General features: G+C 36.5%; 1 protein-coding gene across 1 annotated transcript; it reads left to right on the top strand.

The window, feature by feature from the left end:
* Nucleotides 1–415: 415 nt before the first annotated feature.
* LOC121313341 (E3 ubiquitin-protein ligase MYLIP-like) lies at nt 416–21,142 on the top strand. Its single transcript, XM_041245753.1, has 7 exons — nt 416–652; nt 1,749–1,939; nt 14,734–14,919; nt 17,000–17,197; nt 17,551–17,715; nt 18,139–18,559; nt 19,620–21,142. The coding sequence occupies exons 1-7, from the start codon at nt 566–568 to the stop codon at nt 19,707–19,709; spliced, it is 1,338 nt and encodes a 445-aa protein (XP_041101687.1). The 5' UTR covers nt 416–565; the 3' UTR covers nt 19,710–21,142.
* The last annotated feature ends 386 nt before the right edge of the window (nt 21,143–21,528 follow it).

A 21,528-nucleotide genomic window follows, 5' to 3' on the forward strand; every position in this document is an offset into this window, starting at 1 on the left:
TCTTCAAAACAGTAGCCTATATTATTTGGGTAATCATATCTGTTCTTATAAGGCGACAACAGATTTTATGTACTGTATTTTTCATGAGAAACATTGAGATGGGTGTGGGGCTTGGTTAGTTTTTTCACTGGAATTTTATTTTTTATTGTTTTCAGGTGGCAGCAATAGTTTTAACTTAAAAATAAAAAAAAAACGAAACAAAAGTTAACTGTCAATTGAAACGCTTACCGTGAGATGGCTCAGAGGACCCCTACAATTTGGTGTATCAGTCCTTACCTCCGGAGCTGAATTACCGCACTTGTAATTGGCTAGCGAGCTCTGGGTCACATGAGAGACATGTTTCTATTGGATGTGCCAGAGTTTAGTGACGTATTGAGGAGGTTGTGGTATTTTGTCTGTCGGTCGGTAGAAATACGTCTGGGAGCTCAGTGAGGAGCGCGATATTGAAGAGGGACTTGGGAAGTGAGAATAGTCGGGTGTTGGGTTTTTAAAGCAAGATATATACACTTATTTATAATTTTTTTAGAAAGGAACGAAAGACCAAAGATAACTTATTGAAACCAAAATGCTTTGCCTTGTTACGAGGCCAGATTCGGTGGTTATGGAGGTGGAGGTTGATTCGAAAGCAAATGGAGAAGACTGCTTGAATAAGGTATTGCATGGGACCAGAGAGTTGGCTTGTTTATTTCCTCCCTCCTTCCACGCGTTACCAGTATATGTGAGTGAAAATGTGCCGCGAAATATTCTTTGAAGAAGATAATTCTTTTTGGCTCGTTGTGTAAATATTTATAGTCGATACTTGCATTTTTCATTCTACAGCGTAAACATGGTTTGTCCCAGTGTGATTTCGCTCAATACAGTAGCATAGTTTTGTTTCTTCTAACTTGTTAAATACCATATGAAGTTGTTCTAAATAACTTTTTTTTAATGATTAAAACTAAAATGGGAAGATGAGCATCGTTTCAAAGTAACATTCTGTATTTTTGCACAATGCCATGATTACGTAGGAATATACTTAAAATTAAAAGTTGCGCTTCTGCTTTTTCAATTCAGTAGCCCAGCATACATGTATTTTTACGTTTTACTTTTTTCTCTATTGGATGTCTTTACAGCAGTTATTTGGTATTCCAAGTGGAAGTCTCTCTGAATTGTAGTTAATCCATAAACCCATTTTCTTTCCATCTTTGTACTCTGCTTCCTTTTGTACCACATACTTTTTTGAGCTAGAATGAAAGGGTGTTTGGGTTCATTTCACAGAACAGATGTTTTGATACAGTTTCTACGGTGGATCCTCGTGTTGTATGCATTCAGCAGTTTAAACAAGAAATCTTACCACTTCTAAATCGTAACGTTTTTTCGGCAAAGGTTTACATGAGTACTTGAGACTCTAGTTTGTTGCAAATGCACACTTTCCGCTATTACAAGTTTCTCCTAATGCTTGTCGTACAGTACACGCCTGTCTATCAGCGGGTTCTGCCTTCACCGTTCAGATTTCACACTGTATTTACAGTAATGAGTGCCACCGGTTAGACCGTGAGAAATTATATCAATTCAGATATCCGAAATTATACAGTTGATCCCCATTTATAGATGTGAATGTACTTTTTCTGCTAAACGGTTGCAGTGGCCACAGTTTACAAATTTTAAATTGACAAACGCTATATGGAATAAAGTAAATATTCCTGTCGGCAACATCTCTGGTTCTTACTGTCATTTTTTTTTTTTCTCGTGTTCCCACGTTTTATTAGGTTTGCAGGAAATTGGGAATAATAGAGGTGGATTACTTCGGGCTCCAGTTCTCGGGCAGCAAAGGAGAGAGTTTATGGCTGAATTTGAGAAACAGGATCTCCCAGCAGGTGGACAGCCCTGCACCCTGCAGACTGAAGCTGCGAGTGAAGTTCTTTGTTGAACCGCATCTCTTACAACAGGAGCAGACTAAGTGAGTCTCCACACAAGCAATTTGCTGGTGGGAGTTCTACCCCATTGGGATTTGGTGTGAAATACAAGTGCACTCGCAGATTGAAACTGTTGCTGAACTACAAATAGTGTGTTTTATGTGTACCATTTTATATTTTGCACTTTATTTTCCAAATATGTGATGAAAGAATCAAAACTCACATACACCATATGAATCAATCCTTACAGCTTTACAAAAACGTACGCCTGCATCAATTTGCTGCTGTGTTAACATTAATATAAGAACAACACATCTTAAAAGTAGGGTTACCATGAAAATGTAACTTTTGGAGTAATCCAGTCTGGATTATTTGTCTGCTTATATGATTACCAGGATGTACTAGTGTGGATTCATATTCTATTATAATACTGTATGTCCTGTAGTAACCCCAGCTGCAGAGTGTTATTGCAGGTCATTCCAACTCAACAGGAAGTAGTGCCGCCCTCCTTCATAAACTAAAGTAACTGCCGGAGCCTGCAATCTCTGTCACTTTATAAGTTAGCTAAATTGTATCGACCTATTATCGTTAAAGTTTTTTTTTTTAATGTTGTGTTACCTTTCATTGTAAATGTAATAGGAAAAGAGAAATGTCCTAAAACTTGTCAGTCAGTGTGATACTTTGTTTAGGGAGTTGAGCTTTAACTTGTTTTGAAAAGGAAAGGCGCCTTGGCATATACAGGCTTATTTTATAAAGAACTTTCAAGTGTTATACTAGTTTAATTAATATTATTTCAAAGACTTGCATGGATACCGTTTTATTAGTTTGTCCGTATCAAGTAGCACACAGATAATCACCTAGTATAAAAAAAAATAATAATAATAATTTGGAGGCAGTGAAACATTCCTTGGTGGTGTATGTAAAATTACCAACACATTAACCCTGCAACACTATAAATTACACTTTATTCTTCCATTTCCTCTCAAGCCAGAGAAGTGTATTATGTTCATTTTGATGTATTGAGCCCAAATCTCCCTTTTTATTTTTTACCATATGCGTCAAAGGGTATTGTAAGAAAAGTAACCTAGCCTATTAAAACAGTTCCTTTTGTGTAACCACTATCAGTAATGTTAGGAGAACTAAGAAAAAAAAAGTTTGACTACATCATCATGTACATTAATTAAAGTGGAAATGCTTATGATATACGTTTGTATTCTACAAACAGGGCCCTTTAGTTCTTTAGCCAACTGTAAGAAATGGTCTTATTTACTAAGACTCTGTTCATCACGTATACATGTGAACTGCAAAACTAAGTGCCAAACATCGGGGTGGGGGGTGTGGGGGGTGTGTGGATTGCAGTATTTGTGTCCCTCGGGAAGTAACTTGCCGGTTTTCTGTGAGTGTTCTGGCATAACTAATTTTCTGCCAGAACACTGCTTACTGGAACTTTTTGTTTTCCCTGGGTGTATTGTTCACACTGCTGTTGTCTGCACAAATGACTGGAGCCAGCTGGGGTCTGGGGGCTGATTTTTAACACCCCTTTTCTTGTGTTAACCTTTGTCCTACTTGTGGCTCATGGGGCAGTTTATTGGAAAATCTATGTCGGTCACATCTACTCATTGCTAAAAGGCTTTCTCTAAAGCAAATGGCATGTGCTTGTCGTTTTGACTCCTTTTTGTCAGCAGATGCTATGGTCGCCCAAGTCCTACTAGCTCTCCATTTCAGTCCTTGTTTGCAGTCTGGTACTGTACTTCTGTTCAGGATTAGTTCCACCTGGACACCCTTGGTGCTATTTTTAGAGCATGCTGCTAAAGGAAAAGTGTTTGAAATCAATCTATCTGTCTATCTATCTATCAGCCCATGCTTTGTTTTAATTTAAACAAATCTAAATGAACATAGAAAAAAATAAAAAGATCTAGCATGTTTCGCCCTGAATGCCTGCTGCTCTTTAAAAAGGCACAGGCCTGGCATGTTTCTAAACCAATATATTGTACATGTACTTTTGAATGGTACATATTCAGTATGCCTTGAACGGACACATGGTGTAAAGCATAAGCTATGTTTTTATTCCATTCCTGTCATTGACATGTTTACACAGTCGATAGGATTTGTAGCGTTTTGGTTAAATATTAGTGAAAAGACCAGATTGTACATATTATTTCCATTAGTAGTGTTAATAGAATTTACTTTTGGCATATAGTCTTGTAAGATATTTATTACACTTGGCTAAATAACCCATAACATGGCACTGAAGTGGATGATTCACACACTGGTACAGTTCACAAGTCAAGCTACAAAGAGCCTCTTTTTGTTTTACATTAACTTCTGTTACTACAGTATATGCAGCAAACCCTTGGCAACACTGTAGCACATATATAAATAAATAAGTCTACAATTTTGACAACACAGTGCCATCATAATGTGCAAGTTATTTAGCTAGTATTTGTTTCATGTTAGAAAGCCGTTTCAGTTAATGGTGGCTTTGAAGGTGATGCTTGGTATTGCAAGGGAGCTGTACTAATATACAGCAGTATATTAATTTATAAACACACCTGTAATAAGGCAGACAGTGTGAATGTTTGACATGTTTTGCTTTGTCATCCACATGGTGCGAGACATTGCCGGTGCCCATGTAAAGCAGTAACAGATTATATAACTTTCGTTCAGAGACATGTTTTGTGTTCTAGTGTGTGTCATAATCAATATGTCTTTTTCTAATAGTTTATATTGCTGGTTAAGAAATATTTTATAGTGTCACATGCATTTTATATTTCCAAAAGATTTTTATAAAAATAGTTTAAAAGTTGCATCTAAATTAAAGCCATGATGCAATATATATCAACTATGTGGTATGTTTACCAATTTATTATGGTATTTATGGACTGCTTCTGCAAGTATAATGTGAAACAATAATCCCAGAACTATTTTGTGCACCAAGTAGTTATGTCGTGCTTTTAGGTTATGCATTTGGATACACAACTTAAGCAGTATCCCAATAGATAAAGTAAGGAGTTGTCATGATTTTTTGATGCACAAAGAATTCAATGTGGTGTGAACGCTGAAACCTTTCAGCTGGATGCATGTCAGCTGCAGCCAGCTTTTCTTGGTTGTCAGTTTTAATTAGCGGAAGTAAACAGTTGCTCTCCCAGTACCTGTATCCTGCCAAATAAACTGAATCATTGTGAACAGGGCAGATTGTAATGTTTATACAGCCAGTGCAATTGAGTTTGGGTAAGGTTTAAAAACAAGGATATCGAGACTGGAATTGTTTCAGTCTTGTATTTCATATTTCATTTCACAGGGGTGTGCAATTCATATTGCACCGACGACTGGGACAAGAAGTATTGCTGTTATATTTTGCCCATTGGACAAATTGTTTTTTCTAGTAACAGAACAAACATAAAAACTTTCTGGGTATAGTTCTAGACAGCTATGCAAGTTTCTAAAATCTGAATTGGCTTCTGATTGGCTAGCTGTGGAAAAAGCTGATCTTCTATTGGTTACAAAGAAACCCAGAAATGGCTGCCAAGACAGCCTCTGGCAATGCACAGACTAATCTTTTAAACTTAAGGTATTATTTACGGTTTTTGTAAGTTTAGCAAATAAGTGATGAGACAAAGTTTCCTTGGCAAAAAAATGTGTGTGTAATATATATATATATATATGAGCTGAGTGCACCTTGATTAAGTAGCCACTGCCCCCAGCCCCCTCCTTTATTCTCTTTGTGGGTTCAATCACCCCAGGCAACCCCCTGTGGAGAGTCTCATGTAGTGTCGTAAAGAAAACTGGTTCTGGCTCACACTGCCAAAGATGGTGTTATCTTGGTGTGGCCCTTTGTTCCTTTATGCTCAACCTATGTTATCTCTTGAGTGCATCAATTCCTGCAGCAATGTGCGATTGTGTTTATTCCAGTAGTCAGATAGTCATCGTCAGTGCAATGAAGTGCAATCTCACCTTTACCAGTTACTATACCTCCTCTGATTCATTCAAACGTCTTTCCATGTTATCCAACATACAGCACTTTTATAATTTAATGCCATTTACAATTTAATTTTTACTAGATTTGAACAGAATATATTAGTTATTTATTGCATACGCATAATCCATCAAAAACAGAACAGGCAGACTCTATTTTTGTATTTGAATAACTCCGTATTGTAGTTGTACTATTAGTTTGTTACCTGAATTTACTAGCAAATGTGTTTCAAATTGTCCTGAAAGGAACATTTTATTAAAGTATGTTATAACACTTATTGAGGTGAGGTGGGTTTTTTTGTGTGTCTTAAAGAATTTAGCGAACCAGTCAAGGCGAGGTCTGTCCCTGTTAATCAGCAATTGACTTTTAAATGTTAAATAAAACCAAAATCCTTCAAGTAATATTCCTTTTTTGTGTGCATTTTGTGCGACAGGGAGGGACAAGTAGATTTTTCTAACATTTTGTCCTTTGGACAATTTATTTTTTCAAAAATTGCACACCTCTGCTTCAACTGTAAATATAAACTTTGCAATTAACAGTATCTGATGCCTCCCACACTTTTGTCAGCAAGATCTGTGCTGTCTTCAGAGCGTTTTGGAATTGAGTTTGGTTTGTGTTTTTGTCTCTGTAATATCCACGATAATTTAATGAGGTTATTATCAATATGAATCATACCCCGTTCAAATGATATTTTCCATTATTGTCAGCAATGGTTAATAAGCAAGAAATGTTGCATCTCAGTTGGATGACCAGGTCCCTTCTCTCATTTCGCAAAGATTGTAAAGTGATGTAGCTGTTCGATAAGTGTTGTGGTGTTTTAAAGCTGCTCTGCACCCCCCACCTCCCCTCTCCACAAGCCTGCAGTTGGTATGCATGAATGACTGTGAAAGCTATAATGACTTTGGAACCTTTTATATCTGTTTAACATTCTGCTCTGGTTGAGTTATTCCACGAGGGCATAACGCTGATAACACTGAGTGAACAATTAATGTGCTAGCTAGAACATGGGCCTAAGGTGCAATGAGACTTTACCACTAAGTTTTGGCAAATATATATTACTTTCTAAGGTTTAGCTGTATACATTTGGCTGTGTTGAACATGCATGTGTGTCAGAGTGGGTGTTTATAGTGGCTAGATCAAGTTAAGCATGAAGGGAGAATGTGGTGGTTAATGCAGCATTTTGGAATGGTCAAAATGATGACCTGTAAAATGAATATTCTTGTCACTCGCCTGGTTTACAATGCAGCCTTTCACAGGCCAAATCCTGTGTGCATACAGAACTGATGCAGTCCTTTGGGGACCTTGACAAAAGGGGAAAAGTACCTGAAGTTTGTATTATCACTTATCTTGGAGGGAGTATAGTGACAGTACAAGCACAATGTAAGGATGTTGTATTAAGATACATGAAACCATTTGTTGAATGGTAGCACAACGAAATTGACGCACCAATGGCCAGAACCAGTATAATGCAATATAATGTGTTCTAAATAAATTGTGTGACTATTGCTGTTGAAATTAATATATTGATAAATATTTTTTTGTTGTTGTTTGTTAGGGAAAACTACTTTTGTTTGCAATTAAGTAATTCAAAAATAAGATCTAGGAAAACAGTACAACTACTTTAATGCTATAGTCTATGGATTTGATATCGTTAATTAGCGGTAAACTGGGCCATGTACATGTTTTAAAAGTGCTGGCCTTATTTGTGATCTTTTCTTCCTTGCTGGCTTTTTCTCCTGAGCAAGGATTTTTCTTTGAGCGATAGCCTAGTAATTTTATTTTTAGTTAACTACTTACAATACAGTCTTTTGTACAGAAGCTGTGACTTTATAATAGGTTTCCTGTAGAAGTACTAGGAATTTAAACTGGACATGTCATTTTTAGGAGCTCTAGTGTTTCAAAACCATGTTTTTGCAGTAATATGAACATCTGATTTAACAAGCAGTAGCCTACTGTTGGCTCTGGCAAACTTAATCCAATGTTCCATTTTTTAATTCAGTACTGTAGCTCTACAAATGGCTACAAAGACCATGGGTTAAAAAAACTAAAATAAAACCTACAAGAGAAATTTGAAGTTTTTGATAAACAGTGCTGTTCACAATTAATAACTGAGTGTCAGCTGTTTCTCTTGTTCCTGGCTCTTGGAAAGCTCAATGTGTTTTTAAAAGGGGTTTATTCTGGTCTGGTAGGGCAAGAGACTGTATAATGTTACTTTAGTTCAATGACTGCAAGTAACCTCTGACGAATCTTCAGGCACATTGTTGGTGCAGAGTCTAGTAATGTATGAAATGTGATTCCTGATTGGTCAGCAAATGCAGTCTCCAGGCAGACACTTATGGTTTCACTTACAGGGACTTTCTGTTGAAAAGAGTACTGCGTAGGGGGAATTCATGACTACTTGGTCTAAACTTAAATGCGGCAAAGATTTTGTTGTTTTTATTAAATCAAGCTTCAAAATGTTTTACTGATTATTTCGTCTGCCACATTTTGATAATACACAACACACACATGTTTCATAGAAGTAGCAACCTCAGAGGTAGTAAGGGTTAAGCAGTAAACTATACTGGAAGCTGTCTTACTAAAGTACAAAAAGGACACTGCAGTTACTTCATACTTTATGCAAGTAACATTGTTATTAAAGTGTAAAGTTTCTTCTGTTAGCTTTGGGTGTCAAAACTAGTGTCCAAATAAGGGGCATTTACTGAACAATATTAAATATTTAGTAAATGACATTTGTTGTTGTAAAATTGTCATGAGTGTTTTTGAAATTGCACTTTTTATATCTGAAAACCATAAAACCGCTCGCTTTGTTGCAGAATGCTTTTAAAGTTTCAGTGGGAGTCTTTTATGTTATCAAAATATTCAAGGATGAGTTTGATGTCAAAAAACAAATAAAGGATTATTGCGTTAAGCTTAAAATATTGAGTTTTTTTTTCTATTAACTCCAAGAAAGCTTCAGTTTTACTCTTATCGCATAATACCATGAAAAACTATGCTAATCTCGGCAATGTTACAGTACTAACAACTATATATATATATATATATATATATATATATATATATATATATATATAATATATAATATATACGACACAGACCGTATATGCTGTGCCGCATCATATTTCACGGTACAAAGGAAGGATATTTACAAGTTATATATATTTATTTAATAAAATATTTTTTTTACTCTATTCTGCACAACAAAAATTGTATTTGTTTTTTTAAGTTTTGTAGCACAGATCTCATAACCGACGACCCCTGTCCTCGTACTAGAATTTAGATTTTCAGAATTATATTTTAACATTAGAAATGCTGGATTTTACTTTTAATTCTGGAAAAGAAAAACAGTTAATATGTACAAAATATGCCCTTTCAGGTGATCGAATGGGACAGATAAACTTGTTTTGCGTTTGGGTTTGAATGGATCTTGTGACTGTCCCCATGACTATAGGGTTGCATAAATGTACTAGGGACCCTTTTCAGATAGGCAAAGGACAGAGGCCTAATGTGCTGGAACATGCATTCAGCATTCTCTAAAAGTCTGACATGAAAGGTAAACCATGTAGTTCAATGCAGGTCTCTTATGCCTGGAGGTCATTCAAAATTTCATGAAGGACCTTCTAATTGTCCTTCATATTGTCAGTGGCTTGACTCCACTGGTTTGAAATCAACACACAGTAAAGCAATGCTTTTGTTACATTTTGGCTGCCCCCCCTGTGAATTCAGAGGCAGGTCACTACTGTTGGAAATCTGCTGTCCATACCTATAATTTTTAGATACAAGTGTGCTTGTTTACCCAGCAGCAGCGACAAGCAAGGGAAAGCAAGCAGCGGCTCCAGCAGAATAAATCCCGCCGCCAGCGACATTGTGTAAAGTTACAAGCACGTCAAGTCATTTCTGGCGGACAAATAATAAAAATAACTTGTTTTTTTTGTCCCAGCACTAATGTATAAAATATATAATTACACAAACAGATGTTTCAGTACAGTATTTGCATGCAGACTCTGAGATGATCAAATCCCACTGTGGGTTGACTATATTGTTGAGTTCAAGATGGCCTGCTAGCGAAGTTTCTAAAAGTAATGGTGCACTACAGCTTGCAGTTTTATGGTGGAGCAGTGTGAAAGACACATGCTGTCTGTGTGTCTTCAGTTTATTTGGGGCATTAGTGCACAGCGAGTAAACAGCGCTAAGCTCATAATAAAGAACCTTCTCTAGAACAATGAAAAGTAGGTAAAGGGTCATGGAGAGACGCAGTGAGTTATGCATCTACTGTTCCTGTATTTTGATATGGATCACTTTGACGTGTCGTAATAAGTTTACATCTAATACCATTTTTAAATCCATACAATCTTTCCAATAACAAATGTGGCTCTTTTAAAAATTAAATCAAAGTGTCTACAAAAGTGTAAAACATAAACTATTTCTTGTTAGGCTTTGCAGTTCAGTATCATAGTGTTCTTACATTACACATTTTATTTTTTGCTTAATATCACCAATACCCAGTTCTTCTATTTTAGCCATGTAAAAGGCCTATTCGTGGAAATGCAAACAAATAACTTTAATGCAGCTTTTGGTTTAAGCAATTGGAGTCTCTGCATTTTACAGTAGCGCTGCATTTTCAATAGCAGTTGTAACACTATCTCTATACAGCCTCAAGCTTAATGTTGCACAACTACAAGTGTGTTAACTAGTAGTTTTATGAATTTTCACATTTTTCAAAAAAGATTACCAGTTCGATTTTAATCAAAAATGGAAAGCTTGAATGTTCACATGTAATCCCCCCCCACCCCCAGTCATTAAACAGTAGTGTCCTTGTAACCTTGAGGTGCTTGCTTTGTTTGTGGTCCAGGCGTTTTTTAGGAGAGTGCAGACAGCAGAGAGAACTGTACTGTATGGTGTTCTCGTTCTCTCTCTCTCTCTCTCTCTCTCTCTCTCTCTCTCTCTCTCTCTCTCTCTGGAAAGACAGGAGTATGAGCCCCAATCTGACCAACAGAAAGGATTCTAACAAAAGCCCCCCTTGGACAAAACAACAGAAGCACATTTTTTCACAAGTAGTGAGACATTGCAGTTATTGTTAGCGCCAGTATTTACAGTAGCTGTTTTACCTTCAGTTTAAGCTAGCTGAGAAAGTTTAAACCCTTTTTTCTCTGCCACCAGTACTTTACCTTTTGTATAAGCCTGCAGTAAATAATGCTGTCACATATTTGTGTGCCAAGTCAGCCACTGCTTAGTGAAAAGTACAGGCTTAGAATGAGCTCCAATGTACCGATCAATGTTTTTGTAGGCATTGTAGGGTTCTGTTCATTGTTTACTATACCATACGAGCTTCCTCTTGTAGAGTGCTCTTGTATATACCATAAAGCTACAAAGGAGTGGATTAAAAGAAAGTTTTGTTTTTATATATATTTATTATTCTTGTTCCCCCTTTTATAAAGTGGTACAGTCATGCCTCCCATATGCCCCATAATGCCTAACACTAACACTAGGAGTCTCGTTATAAGGCGGAACACAAATAGCACAGTCAACTGTGGCTCCCAATTACAACGTTCTATATATTTTAGGCTTGTAACAATGATGATTATCTATCAATTGGGACCCCATGATAATATTTGAATGAAATAGAATATTTAATGAAATTAAAAACGTGTCTTGTATATATTAATTTACTATCAAGAACGTAATCTGTGTTGTTGCTTCTAAAAGTCACTGAGTATGCATCTGAACAAATACAGGGTAAAGATGCAGAGATCAAGGGTAACCTGCTTTATTTATTTTATACATATTTTGTTTGAACCCGGTCCAAACTGTAGTAGTCTGTCTTGATCACAACCTATTTAACATTACTACGCTGTCACATGCAGTTTCAGAATTTTATTTTTTTAACCTTTTCGTTTTGAAGCAATGCACTGTCCGCAAACTTTTTCGTTTTTGATTGCTGTCTCAGTCTAAATGCGGCTGGATTGTAGCTCCACATATGATCCAATGAAACATTCAGTGCATTTACATGAGCATAAGAATTCCAAGATTTTTTCGGAAAAATAATTCCGATATCAAAAGTCACGTAAACACAGTTTTTCAAAATGTATCTTTAATATTCCGAAAGTCAGTTTTTGGAAAGTGGCACCTAGAAATTTCCGAATAACTTTAGAAAACTAACAAAATGTATATCATGTAAACACACTTTTCGGAAAACTTATTGAAATAGCATCCTGCGCATGTGCACACTTTGACCCTTTTCTCCTGCACGTGGTTTTAGAAAACAGAAAATAATAATAATCTGCAGTCAGTCTGCATACATCTATTTGTCTAGTTAGGGATAAAGTAATACATTTGTTGAAGTCTGTATGTATTTGTTAATATCCTATAGTGAACTAGCAAACGTTTTCCAGCTTTACGATGACTTGAGAATTTAAAATAATGTCTGAAAGAAACTGGTAATATAGAACTGGATGAGCTGTTGGAAAGGCTGATTGCACAGTGTGGGGAATCAGAATAGAGGTATAGGGTGGTAATCTTTGAATTTAAGACCAGGCACTTCGATAAAGTTATTGGATTGGTCTCAGTTCTGTCGCAGAAATGTCCGGTCTTCAAATCGTACTTTGGCTACTACAGTACTTTGCGTGCAAAAATGTCCTGCGTTTTCCAAAAATTTCAATCCATGTATACAATTGAATTCTAATTAGATTTTCTATCGTTAATCACATAAACACAGAAAAGTGATGTTAAGAAAATCTGTTTTCTGCTTTGTCATGTAAACGTACTGAGTGGTGTTGTAGATTAACCACAGAACTAATTTAAATGAACATTGTTTGGCATGTCGAAAAATACAGGGATCTGATCAGCATTTTCGATCTGTCACAGCTGGTACTGTTTATTAGAAATGCTGAAATTGTAAACGTTTTTCTTAGAATTCCTGAGGAAGCTTGGTTGTTTTTTTTTTCCCCAGTAGTAAGTTACGTTGCTGCTAATGTATTCGGGTAGATGCCTTTGTTGTCTTTTCCTGGCAGTTAGTCAAGTTGCTGTTTTGTGTACTCGGGTAGTTACTTCTTGTTGCTGATATTTTTATTTTCTTTTTAATACACGCATCACTATACTGTACTCTAATTTAAGACGCAGGCTATTTTTGAGAAGCAAAAAATGGTTGAAGTGCGTCTTAAATTTGAAGGAATACGATAATTTATAAATTGTAACCCCAACAGTAAATTAAAAAAAAGGAAATAATTATTTCCATGTGAATAGGCCATAGTGTTTACCAAGTTTTCAAACAGTTTGTTTCAGAGTGTAACACTTTTTTTTTTTTTTTTTTTTTTTTTTTTTTTTTTTTGGATGTTATGTGAAAGTTATTACAAAGTATTTGCCATTTAGTTTGTCGGTCGTTTTGGTGTGGGGGATGCCAAGCTTTTCAGAGTCTTGAGTGTTTTAGATTTCAGGATTACGGGTAATGCACTTTCTGTACAACACTGAAGTACTGTATGTACCATTTTATCTGCAAACAGTACTTTGGAAGGGCACCAAGGTCATGAATTGCTAGTAATACAGGAGCGTTGCCAGATTCCTCAAACTAAGTCTGCTTTTTCAAATGTACAGGCAGATGTTTCTTCTGTACAGGCTAAATAGTGGGGTCCTGGTTTTAAGGTTATTGTGGGCCACTGCCCCCCCCCCCCCCCCCCCCAAATACTACACACTAAACAAGAAAATGGATATCTCTAAAAAGGCTAAAAGTGTCTGCAGTAGATCATGTAAAGCAGTATCCAGCAGGAGTTTTACACAGCCACAGAGGTACGCTCGTCTGTACATCCTGCAACATTATTGTAGATCACTACCGAAAATCGTCTGTTGACAGGCATTTAGTTTCAAGTATTCACAGAGAGAAAGGTAGAAATTCAGTAGTACCATAGCTGCTTTACTTGCAAAGAAAGCAACTGGGACTTCCATGTTCCAAAAGTTCACTGAAAACCAGGGATGCACGAAATGCATTAAATTGACCCGAGAAGCATTTGTTTGGGAAAATATCCCTCATGAAAACTTGGACAACCAAAAGTTACATGAATTCTTCAGACTAAGTAACAGATGGTGGAGTGATTCCTTCATCGGCCCAGCTGAGACATGAATACTTCCCTAAAGTTACAGAGTATCACAAGCAGATTATGGAATTGGTAAAACCCAGTCTGGTTGCTTGTCAGTGGTCAATGAGGAGTCGACTGATGTCCAACATCAGTATGTGTTACACATTGTATTTGTTTTGCAAGACCTAAATGGTGAACAGGTATCTGACATAGAACTGAAAGCTGTCCTTGCAGATATACTTTACCTACAGGCTGTTAATTACAGCCCTGTTTCACAAGCTATTGTAAAGTGCTTGAATAACTTTGACATTAATTTGGATGATGCCAGTGCATTTCTCTCAATTTATTTTTTGAAAACACCAATCTGTACACAATTTATAAGATAGTTACTTGCACATTTGTGAAAAACTATACTTGTGACACTACCGTGAATTAAACAAATTGTGATTCACAGGGCCTTACTTATGAGCCTATCCTTATTTTGTCTTTTGGGTTCCAGTAAATAACTAAATTTACATTTACTACCAATAATATGTACAGTAGTATAGCAATCTAAACTGTGCTGCTTACACATCGATTCACAAAGAAACACAATCTAGGTAGCAACTCTCACAAAAAGTAAAACCAGTATTCACAAATGGGGTAACAAATGCAAATTTAGATGAATCTGCTTCATTAGTTTAGAAAATCATACATTCTACTTTTACTGTGTTTAGATACAGATATAGTAGTACCTCCAAATAATATAAATAAATTCATTAAACCCTCCTCAATGATGTCTCCTCTTCTACAGGAATCTGTTCTTCCTGCATGTAAAAGAGGACCTTCACAGTGGTCGTTTGCAGAGTTTGCCTGAACAGGCAGAAGAGCTGTGTGCGCAGGTGGCTCAAGCAGAATTTGGAGACTACAACCAGAACACTGCCGTGTACATCTATAAAGAAATTTGTGGGAAGGACCCCAGCCCAAGGGTGCAAAACAGGTACGTGATAATCCCGAAGGAGTTCTTAAGGCCCAACACTTGAAGGGATTGATATTATGTATGTATGGATTGTCTTGCAGTTTAAACATCAGACCTTCCAATTTTTAGTCTTTCAATTCTTGCTTCTTGTTTTTAAATTAAATTATGAAACAAAGATGCTTAAGCTACAGGTATGTCAATTAAAGTAAATTTAAGACAGGCCTATGACTTAAGTGAGAAACCTCCACCATTTCACACAAACTGACAATTCTGTTTTGCATGTAAGTTAGTGCTGGGACAAATCTGAATATTCAAACATATTTTTTTTGACATTCAGATAGAAAAATCTAGTGTTCATATTCACTAGACAAATACTTTACACTTATTTACCATTTCACAAATGGCAAATGAAAAAGAGGTCTGTCTGATATGTTCATATATATATATATACATACATACATACATACATACATACATACATACATACATACATACATACATACAACAAGCTTGGCCGTAGTTTCAGGTTCATGCCCCTTTTAAAAATGTGACCCAGAGATAAAACTTTGATTTTAGCGCTACTGCAGACTTTTATTAAAAATAAACAAACCAAACCTAGCTCTCACGAGCACTGACTACACACACAGCAGGTCCCTGACTGACAGGACAGATAAGCTGTTTACCTTCTGTAAAACTAAACACCAGACAGTACTTACAACAGGACCACTCAGACACAGAGTACTCTTTCACATGTCATTCTACTCAGCAGCATTGAGCAGACTAGCTGCTCTCCTTTTAAACCCTGCACTTGGCTCTGATTAACAATAACGTCCAGGTGCAGGTGATAATGAACAATTAGCTTGGCAGGGAGGCTTTTTAACCCCCTCCCTGCCATAAAACATTCTTAAATTGTAGGTCCCCTGTCCTGCTACATCCGTTACCTGTTATATATATATATATATATATATATATATATAATATATATATATATATATATATATAAAAAACACAATCACACAGCAGCTCTTGAGCCTCCTATTAAAGTTTTAGACAGCAAAAGTAAACAAACAAGATTATGTGTGTGCAAGCATAGTGATTTATATGGAAAGCCATCTGGGACAAAAATGTGTTGTGCTGCTTTTAGAGCGAGCCAGAATCTCAGGACAGAAAAAAAGGCATAGCCTACTTTTGATAGGCTGATCAAAAGGTCAACAAATCATGTTAGTCCCATCCATTTTATATAGACCATGCCATTTCTAAGGCTTTAACATTTAACTTCCTTTGCTCAGAAAACATGAGGGTGAAAGGATAGGATTGTGCTATACCAGCTAGAGTTTATAAAAGCAGGCAAGCAAAACAGAAAAAAAATTAAACGTGTGTTTGTTTGAAAGATTAGTCCCTTACTTTGTCACACAAACAGTGGGATCACAATGAAACAGCCAGCACTATTTTCTTTAAGCTAAAATGATGTGTAAGTCAGCAGAGGAACAAAGGTACAACTTAATTGTGCAAGTACTGTCGAGTTTCTACTATACGTATTTTGACAGAAAAAAATAAACGCCAAAGCATACAGTATACAAAAAGCAAAAGTCTGGGGAAAAAAAACAAAACGACTTGTACATCTCTTGAAAATCGCTAAAAATAAGCACAGAAAAATGAAATTAATAAAAACAGAGAAACAGAAGCCATAATTTATAATGGGGTATTAGATGGTCTCCATATTTAAATGGGGAATTTTGTTTTAATGGAAAGCAGGTCATTTATGTGGAAGGGTTTTCCTGTGTTGCTGCTGCCCTCTCTGGAGGACGGTATAGTTGATTCTTGCACCTAAACGCTCTCAAATGAGTGCTCTGGCTTCTTTTCTGGAATTGGTATTAACCGTGGGTTATAAAGTTCTGACCCCAAGGGACCAGAGCCTGCCAGTTGGCTGTGTAAATTGCTTGAGTAGACTGGCAGCAACAGCAAAATGAAGCGTCTGAAAAGCCATTGGCAAGCAGTGTGATGGGACTGAAAGAGAGACTGTATGCCTGAACATGGCCAGATATACAAGGAGACTTTTAATATTTATTATTTATTTTATAATATTCTCTGTTTTTGACAGCATCATTGCAAAGCACAAAGCGCTGGAAGGAATGAGTCAGTCATCAGTGGAGTACCAGGTGTTGCAGAGTGTATCCACTCTGGAGAACTATGGTGTGGAGTGGCACTGGTCGAGAGACGGGGAAGGGCGTAAGCAGGTGATTGGAGTGGGACCAGATGGAATATCGGTCTGCAACGAGGATTTCAGTCTTATTAACAGGTAAAGGAACTTTTGGAAAGCTGGAGTTTGCATATCTTAACAACAGTAGCTGAGTGAGGGTGCAACAGTTAACTATGCAGTTGCACGCTTTTATATACATGGAATTTGCCATTTTCTAGATGTGCAATGTGTTGCTAGGAGACTGCTTAAAATAAATTGAGGTGATTTCATGACTGTTGGTGTGAAACATTGTTTATTGATTTTTAAAATCAAGCTGCACAGTATGTAAAATGGGTACATCTGTTTTGGACTGGAGACCCTAGGTATAAAAAAAGAGACTACGTACGTCAAGCTGTTTAATGCTCATTTACAAAACGATATAATTCCAATTTACTGTTATACCCTCTCTTTAGAATCACTTACCCAGTAATTCAAATAGCTACCCAATCTGGAAAGAACGTCTACCTGACAGTAACCAAGGAAACTATCAACAGCGAAGAACTTGTCTTCAAGCTCATCAGCACCCGAGCGGCGAGCGGACTTTACAGGGCAATAACTGAAACCCATGCTTTCTACAGGTAAAGAACTGCTAACTTTGCTTTATGATGATAAATTGCACATCAGTAGTTTTTATTCCTGGCTAGAGGTCTTGGTTGTTTGTTTTTTTTTTGTTTTGTTTTTTTAAGCAGAGCTTATACTTGTTCCAAAGTCCCAAATTGCCCTAATGCTTTGCTGAACTGAATTAATGTACTGTTCTTTAAAAGTAACTTGATGCTTGGGAACTGGTGCACAGGGCATAATGTTTGAATTGTATAGCGTGCTATTTAAAACTGTTACCACTTTTTTTAAAAAAAAAAAAACTAAAAAAAAACAAAAAACTATTAAATCTTTGTGGAGACTGCCGTAAGATCATGTTAATTATTCAGTTGTCTCTCTATATGTAAATGATGCTTGCACTTACAGCAGCTAATGCCTTCATGGTTTCTTTCTTTCGGCTCCAGGTGCGACACAGTAACGAATGCTGTAATGATGCAATACAGCCGGGACTTTAAGGGACACCTGGCGTCTTTATTCCTTAACGAGAACATTAACCTGGGCAAGAAATACGTCTTTGACATCAAGCGCACGTCCAAAGAGGTGTACGACCATGCGCGGCGGGCCTTGTACAATGCTGGCATTGTGGACTTTGTATCTCGTACAGACGGCAGCTCCCAAAACTCTCCGCTCAAGTCTTCCAGGAGCGATCTGAACTGCGCAAGCTGTGAGGGGCTGAGCTGTCAGCAGAGCAAAGCTTTGCAGGAGAAGCTGCAGAAGCTGAAGGAGGCCATGCTGTGCATTGTGTGTTGTGAGGAGGAGATCAACTCTGCCTTCTGTCCCTGTGGACACATGGTCTGCTGCGAATCCTGTGCTGCCCAGTTGCAGGTAATTTGCTTGCTATGATTTTTTTTTCTCCTACCAATACCCTGTGAATCAGAGGCTTTCATCTTTGTGCAAGCACTCAATCCCTCTAAATGACTGGCTTTTAACCTGGTTGTTCTCAGGAGCCTAGCTCTTCATGTGGGTTCTAGGCTACAAAAGGTTGTGTGACACATTCAGTCGCCACCTGGGGACATCACAAGTTGCCCATAAAGAGAATGTTTGAGCTGGGAATATTGTCCTTTTTTGAAGGTTTCAGTGATATAATGATGCAACCCACTGGAAGCAACTTAAAGTTAAATCTTTAGTTTTTTGATTATGCAAGGAGGGCATGTTGCAGAACCTGAAGTGTGTTTTATTAAGAACATCAAGTAGTTGGAGGTGCTGCATTGTGAATGTGTAGTAAGTGTGGGATTCAAGTATATGCATTGAAAAATGTTTTGTTTACATTTTAAGCCAGACAATAATTAAGGCAGAAGGGCAATTACTGATATCCGAAACCATTTTGTGATGGTTGTGTAGTTTGTACAGTCACATAAGTAAAGCATTTTCCCTGCATACTGCCTGTAGCACATGGCTTGAAGAAACAAAGAACATTCTTGCTACAAACAAGAATACAAAAAAAAAAAATAGAATTTTAATTTCAATATTAACACATTAAATATACAATGGACCAGATTAGCTTTTAGTTAATGCAACATTTAATATTAGGTTCATTCTTGCCCGATATTTGTTTTAAAAGAATAAATCTACTTTGTTATGGACATGGGGAAGTAAGAAATCTTCAGTAAGAGGTGATGTGCGTAATCTTCTGTGACAGGAAAGATCTGTTAAAATCCTGGCCTCCTTTGAGAAGTGGCTTCCTGCTAGTTCTGTTAGTCAAGGTGTAATTTATATATATATATATATATATATATATATATATATATATATATATTATATATATATATATATATATATATATATAACATTTTGTAGAATTCTGTATTGCAGTACTATTGTTAAAACTGGCTTCCATGTACTTGCTGAACTGAATCAAACTATTTTTTTTTTTTTTTTTCCTCAGTCCTGTCCTGTGTGTCGATCAGACGTGGAACATGTGCAGCACGTCTATTTGCCTACCTGCACCAGCCTTCTAAATCTGACTATGATCTGATGGGTCAGTAACACTTCAGCATGAAGCAACATGGCCTCTTAAATCCAACTGCACTACAAAGACTATACAAAAGCAATCGAAATATTATGTTACACATAAGACAAAGCAATTATTCCTGTGTTTTCTTCAGGCAAAAAAAAGCAAGACTTTCATAGAGTGAGCATTGTGTGAACAGCTAGAAGCTGTTACAAGAACTTTGAAAAAAAAAACAACTATGAAATATTATTATTTTTTTTGTGTTATTATTCATTCAGAAATGTGGTATCAGTTGATCTGATCAGAATAGTGATATAATCTATTTTTCATTTTTTCTTTGTATTCTAATCCTGCATTTTATTATACATTTTTTGGCTTTTGGAGCATTGCCTAAAATGAATTGTATGAGAGGAGGAAATTCTGTATTTTTTTCTGTATTAGAAACTCTGTACTTAAGCATGTATTTTATTAGTATTGTTGTGTTTTTTTTTTTTTTTTTTTAGAATGTTTGTTTAAGAACTTTCTTTTAAAATTTAATCTTTGCTTTAAATGCAGAAAACTCCATATCCTATACGGCAACATTTACATTTCATATATTAGTGTGGTGTTTTGACTGTTTAATCCTGTATATCAGTTTTCATACCAATGTTAATGCCAAAGTGGGAAAAACCAAGGACAAATCTGGTACAAATTTGTTTAAATTTAGTATTTCTGTAACAGTTATGTCCAAATATGTTTTAAAAGTGTGTGTGTATATGTATGTATGTGTGTAATTTTATATATGTTTTCATGAAATATTCCCTGATTTTTAAATGTGACTTGAGTTGAACACAAGTGAAAGTTGATCAAGCAACCTATTCTTTTAACAGGAGGTTGGGAGTTTCATTGAGAAGTTGTACTTTGCCATTCTAGTTCCCCGTATCAATATTCATGTTGGGGTTTTATCCAATCGTTGGTAATATTGTTTTAATAATTCAATTTCAATCCGCCAGTCCTTGGTTTTCTCTCTTTTCTGGTATTTGGTCACTAGTGGTTTCTTGGATTGGATAGAGGGTGCTAGTAGACCTGTGAGTGCAATACTAGCTGCTCAAAGGCTAGAGGGTAAGGGAGGTAGGGAGGTGGGGAGGGTCGGGGGGAGAAAGATCTACACTGTCACTTTACCAAGGACATTTCCTTAGTGTATTATTCATAGGGTTTGCCTTAATGTAGCAACAGTATTTTTTTGTATGCATTCTGTTTCTTTGCACAGACATTCTTGTCGACTAGAAGAGAAATGCTTGACTTATGATGGCATATTTTTTCAGCAGCAGCCTCTTGCTTCCAGAGGTGTTTATTTTTTCACTTTGTACAAATGGGTTTTGTTTCGGTTTCAGAGCAAAAGCACCAGCTGTCTGTAAAATAAATAACTCCTGTCTCTTTATATTTCTAAGAGGGGGAAAAAGTATTAATAAAAGATTGTAAAAACATATTCACCTGTAGGTGTGGTGTTGTGTTTTTTTTTTTTTTTTGTCTAACTAGTATTTTAATGTCAAACTATGGGTGAAAAATAGGTCTTTGGCAGAGGTTCAAATAAGTGGTCCTCATGTTAACGACTAGCAGCAAAGGAAGGTTTAGAAAGCAAGTAGCATCAAGTCTTGCTACATCAAAACAATCCTTTTTTAATCTTTCCTTTTCAGTTACTGACGATAGAAAAGCTGCTGTGTAAAAGTGATTACATTTGTAAAGTGTGAAACAGATGCCTAATTAATGTAACCAACCAAGTGTATTTCTAAAAAGGGTCTGTCAAACAGCTAAAGCCTATCTTTTCTTTACTTTGGTGTTTGATGAAACCCCTGTTGTGTCA

Source organism: Polyodon spathula, chromosome 3, assembly GCF_017654505.1.
Source record: "Polyodon spathula isolate WHYD16114869_AA chromosome 3, ASM1765450v1, whole genome shotgun sequence".
Lineage (NCBI taxonomy): Eukaryota > Metazoa > Chordata > Actinopteri > Acipenseriformes > Polyodontidae > Polyodon > Polyodon spathula.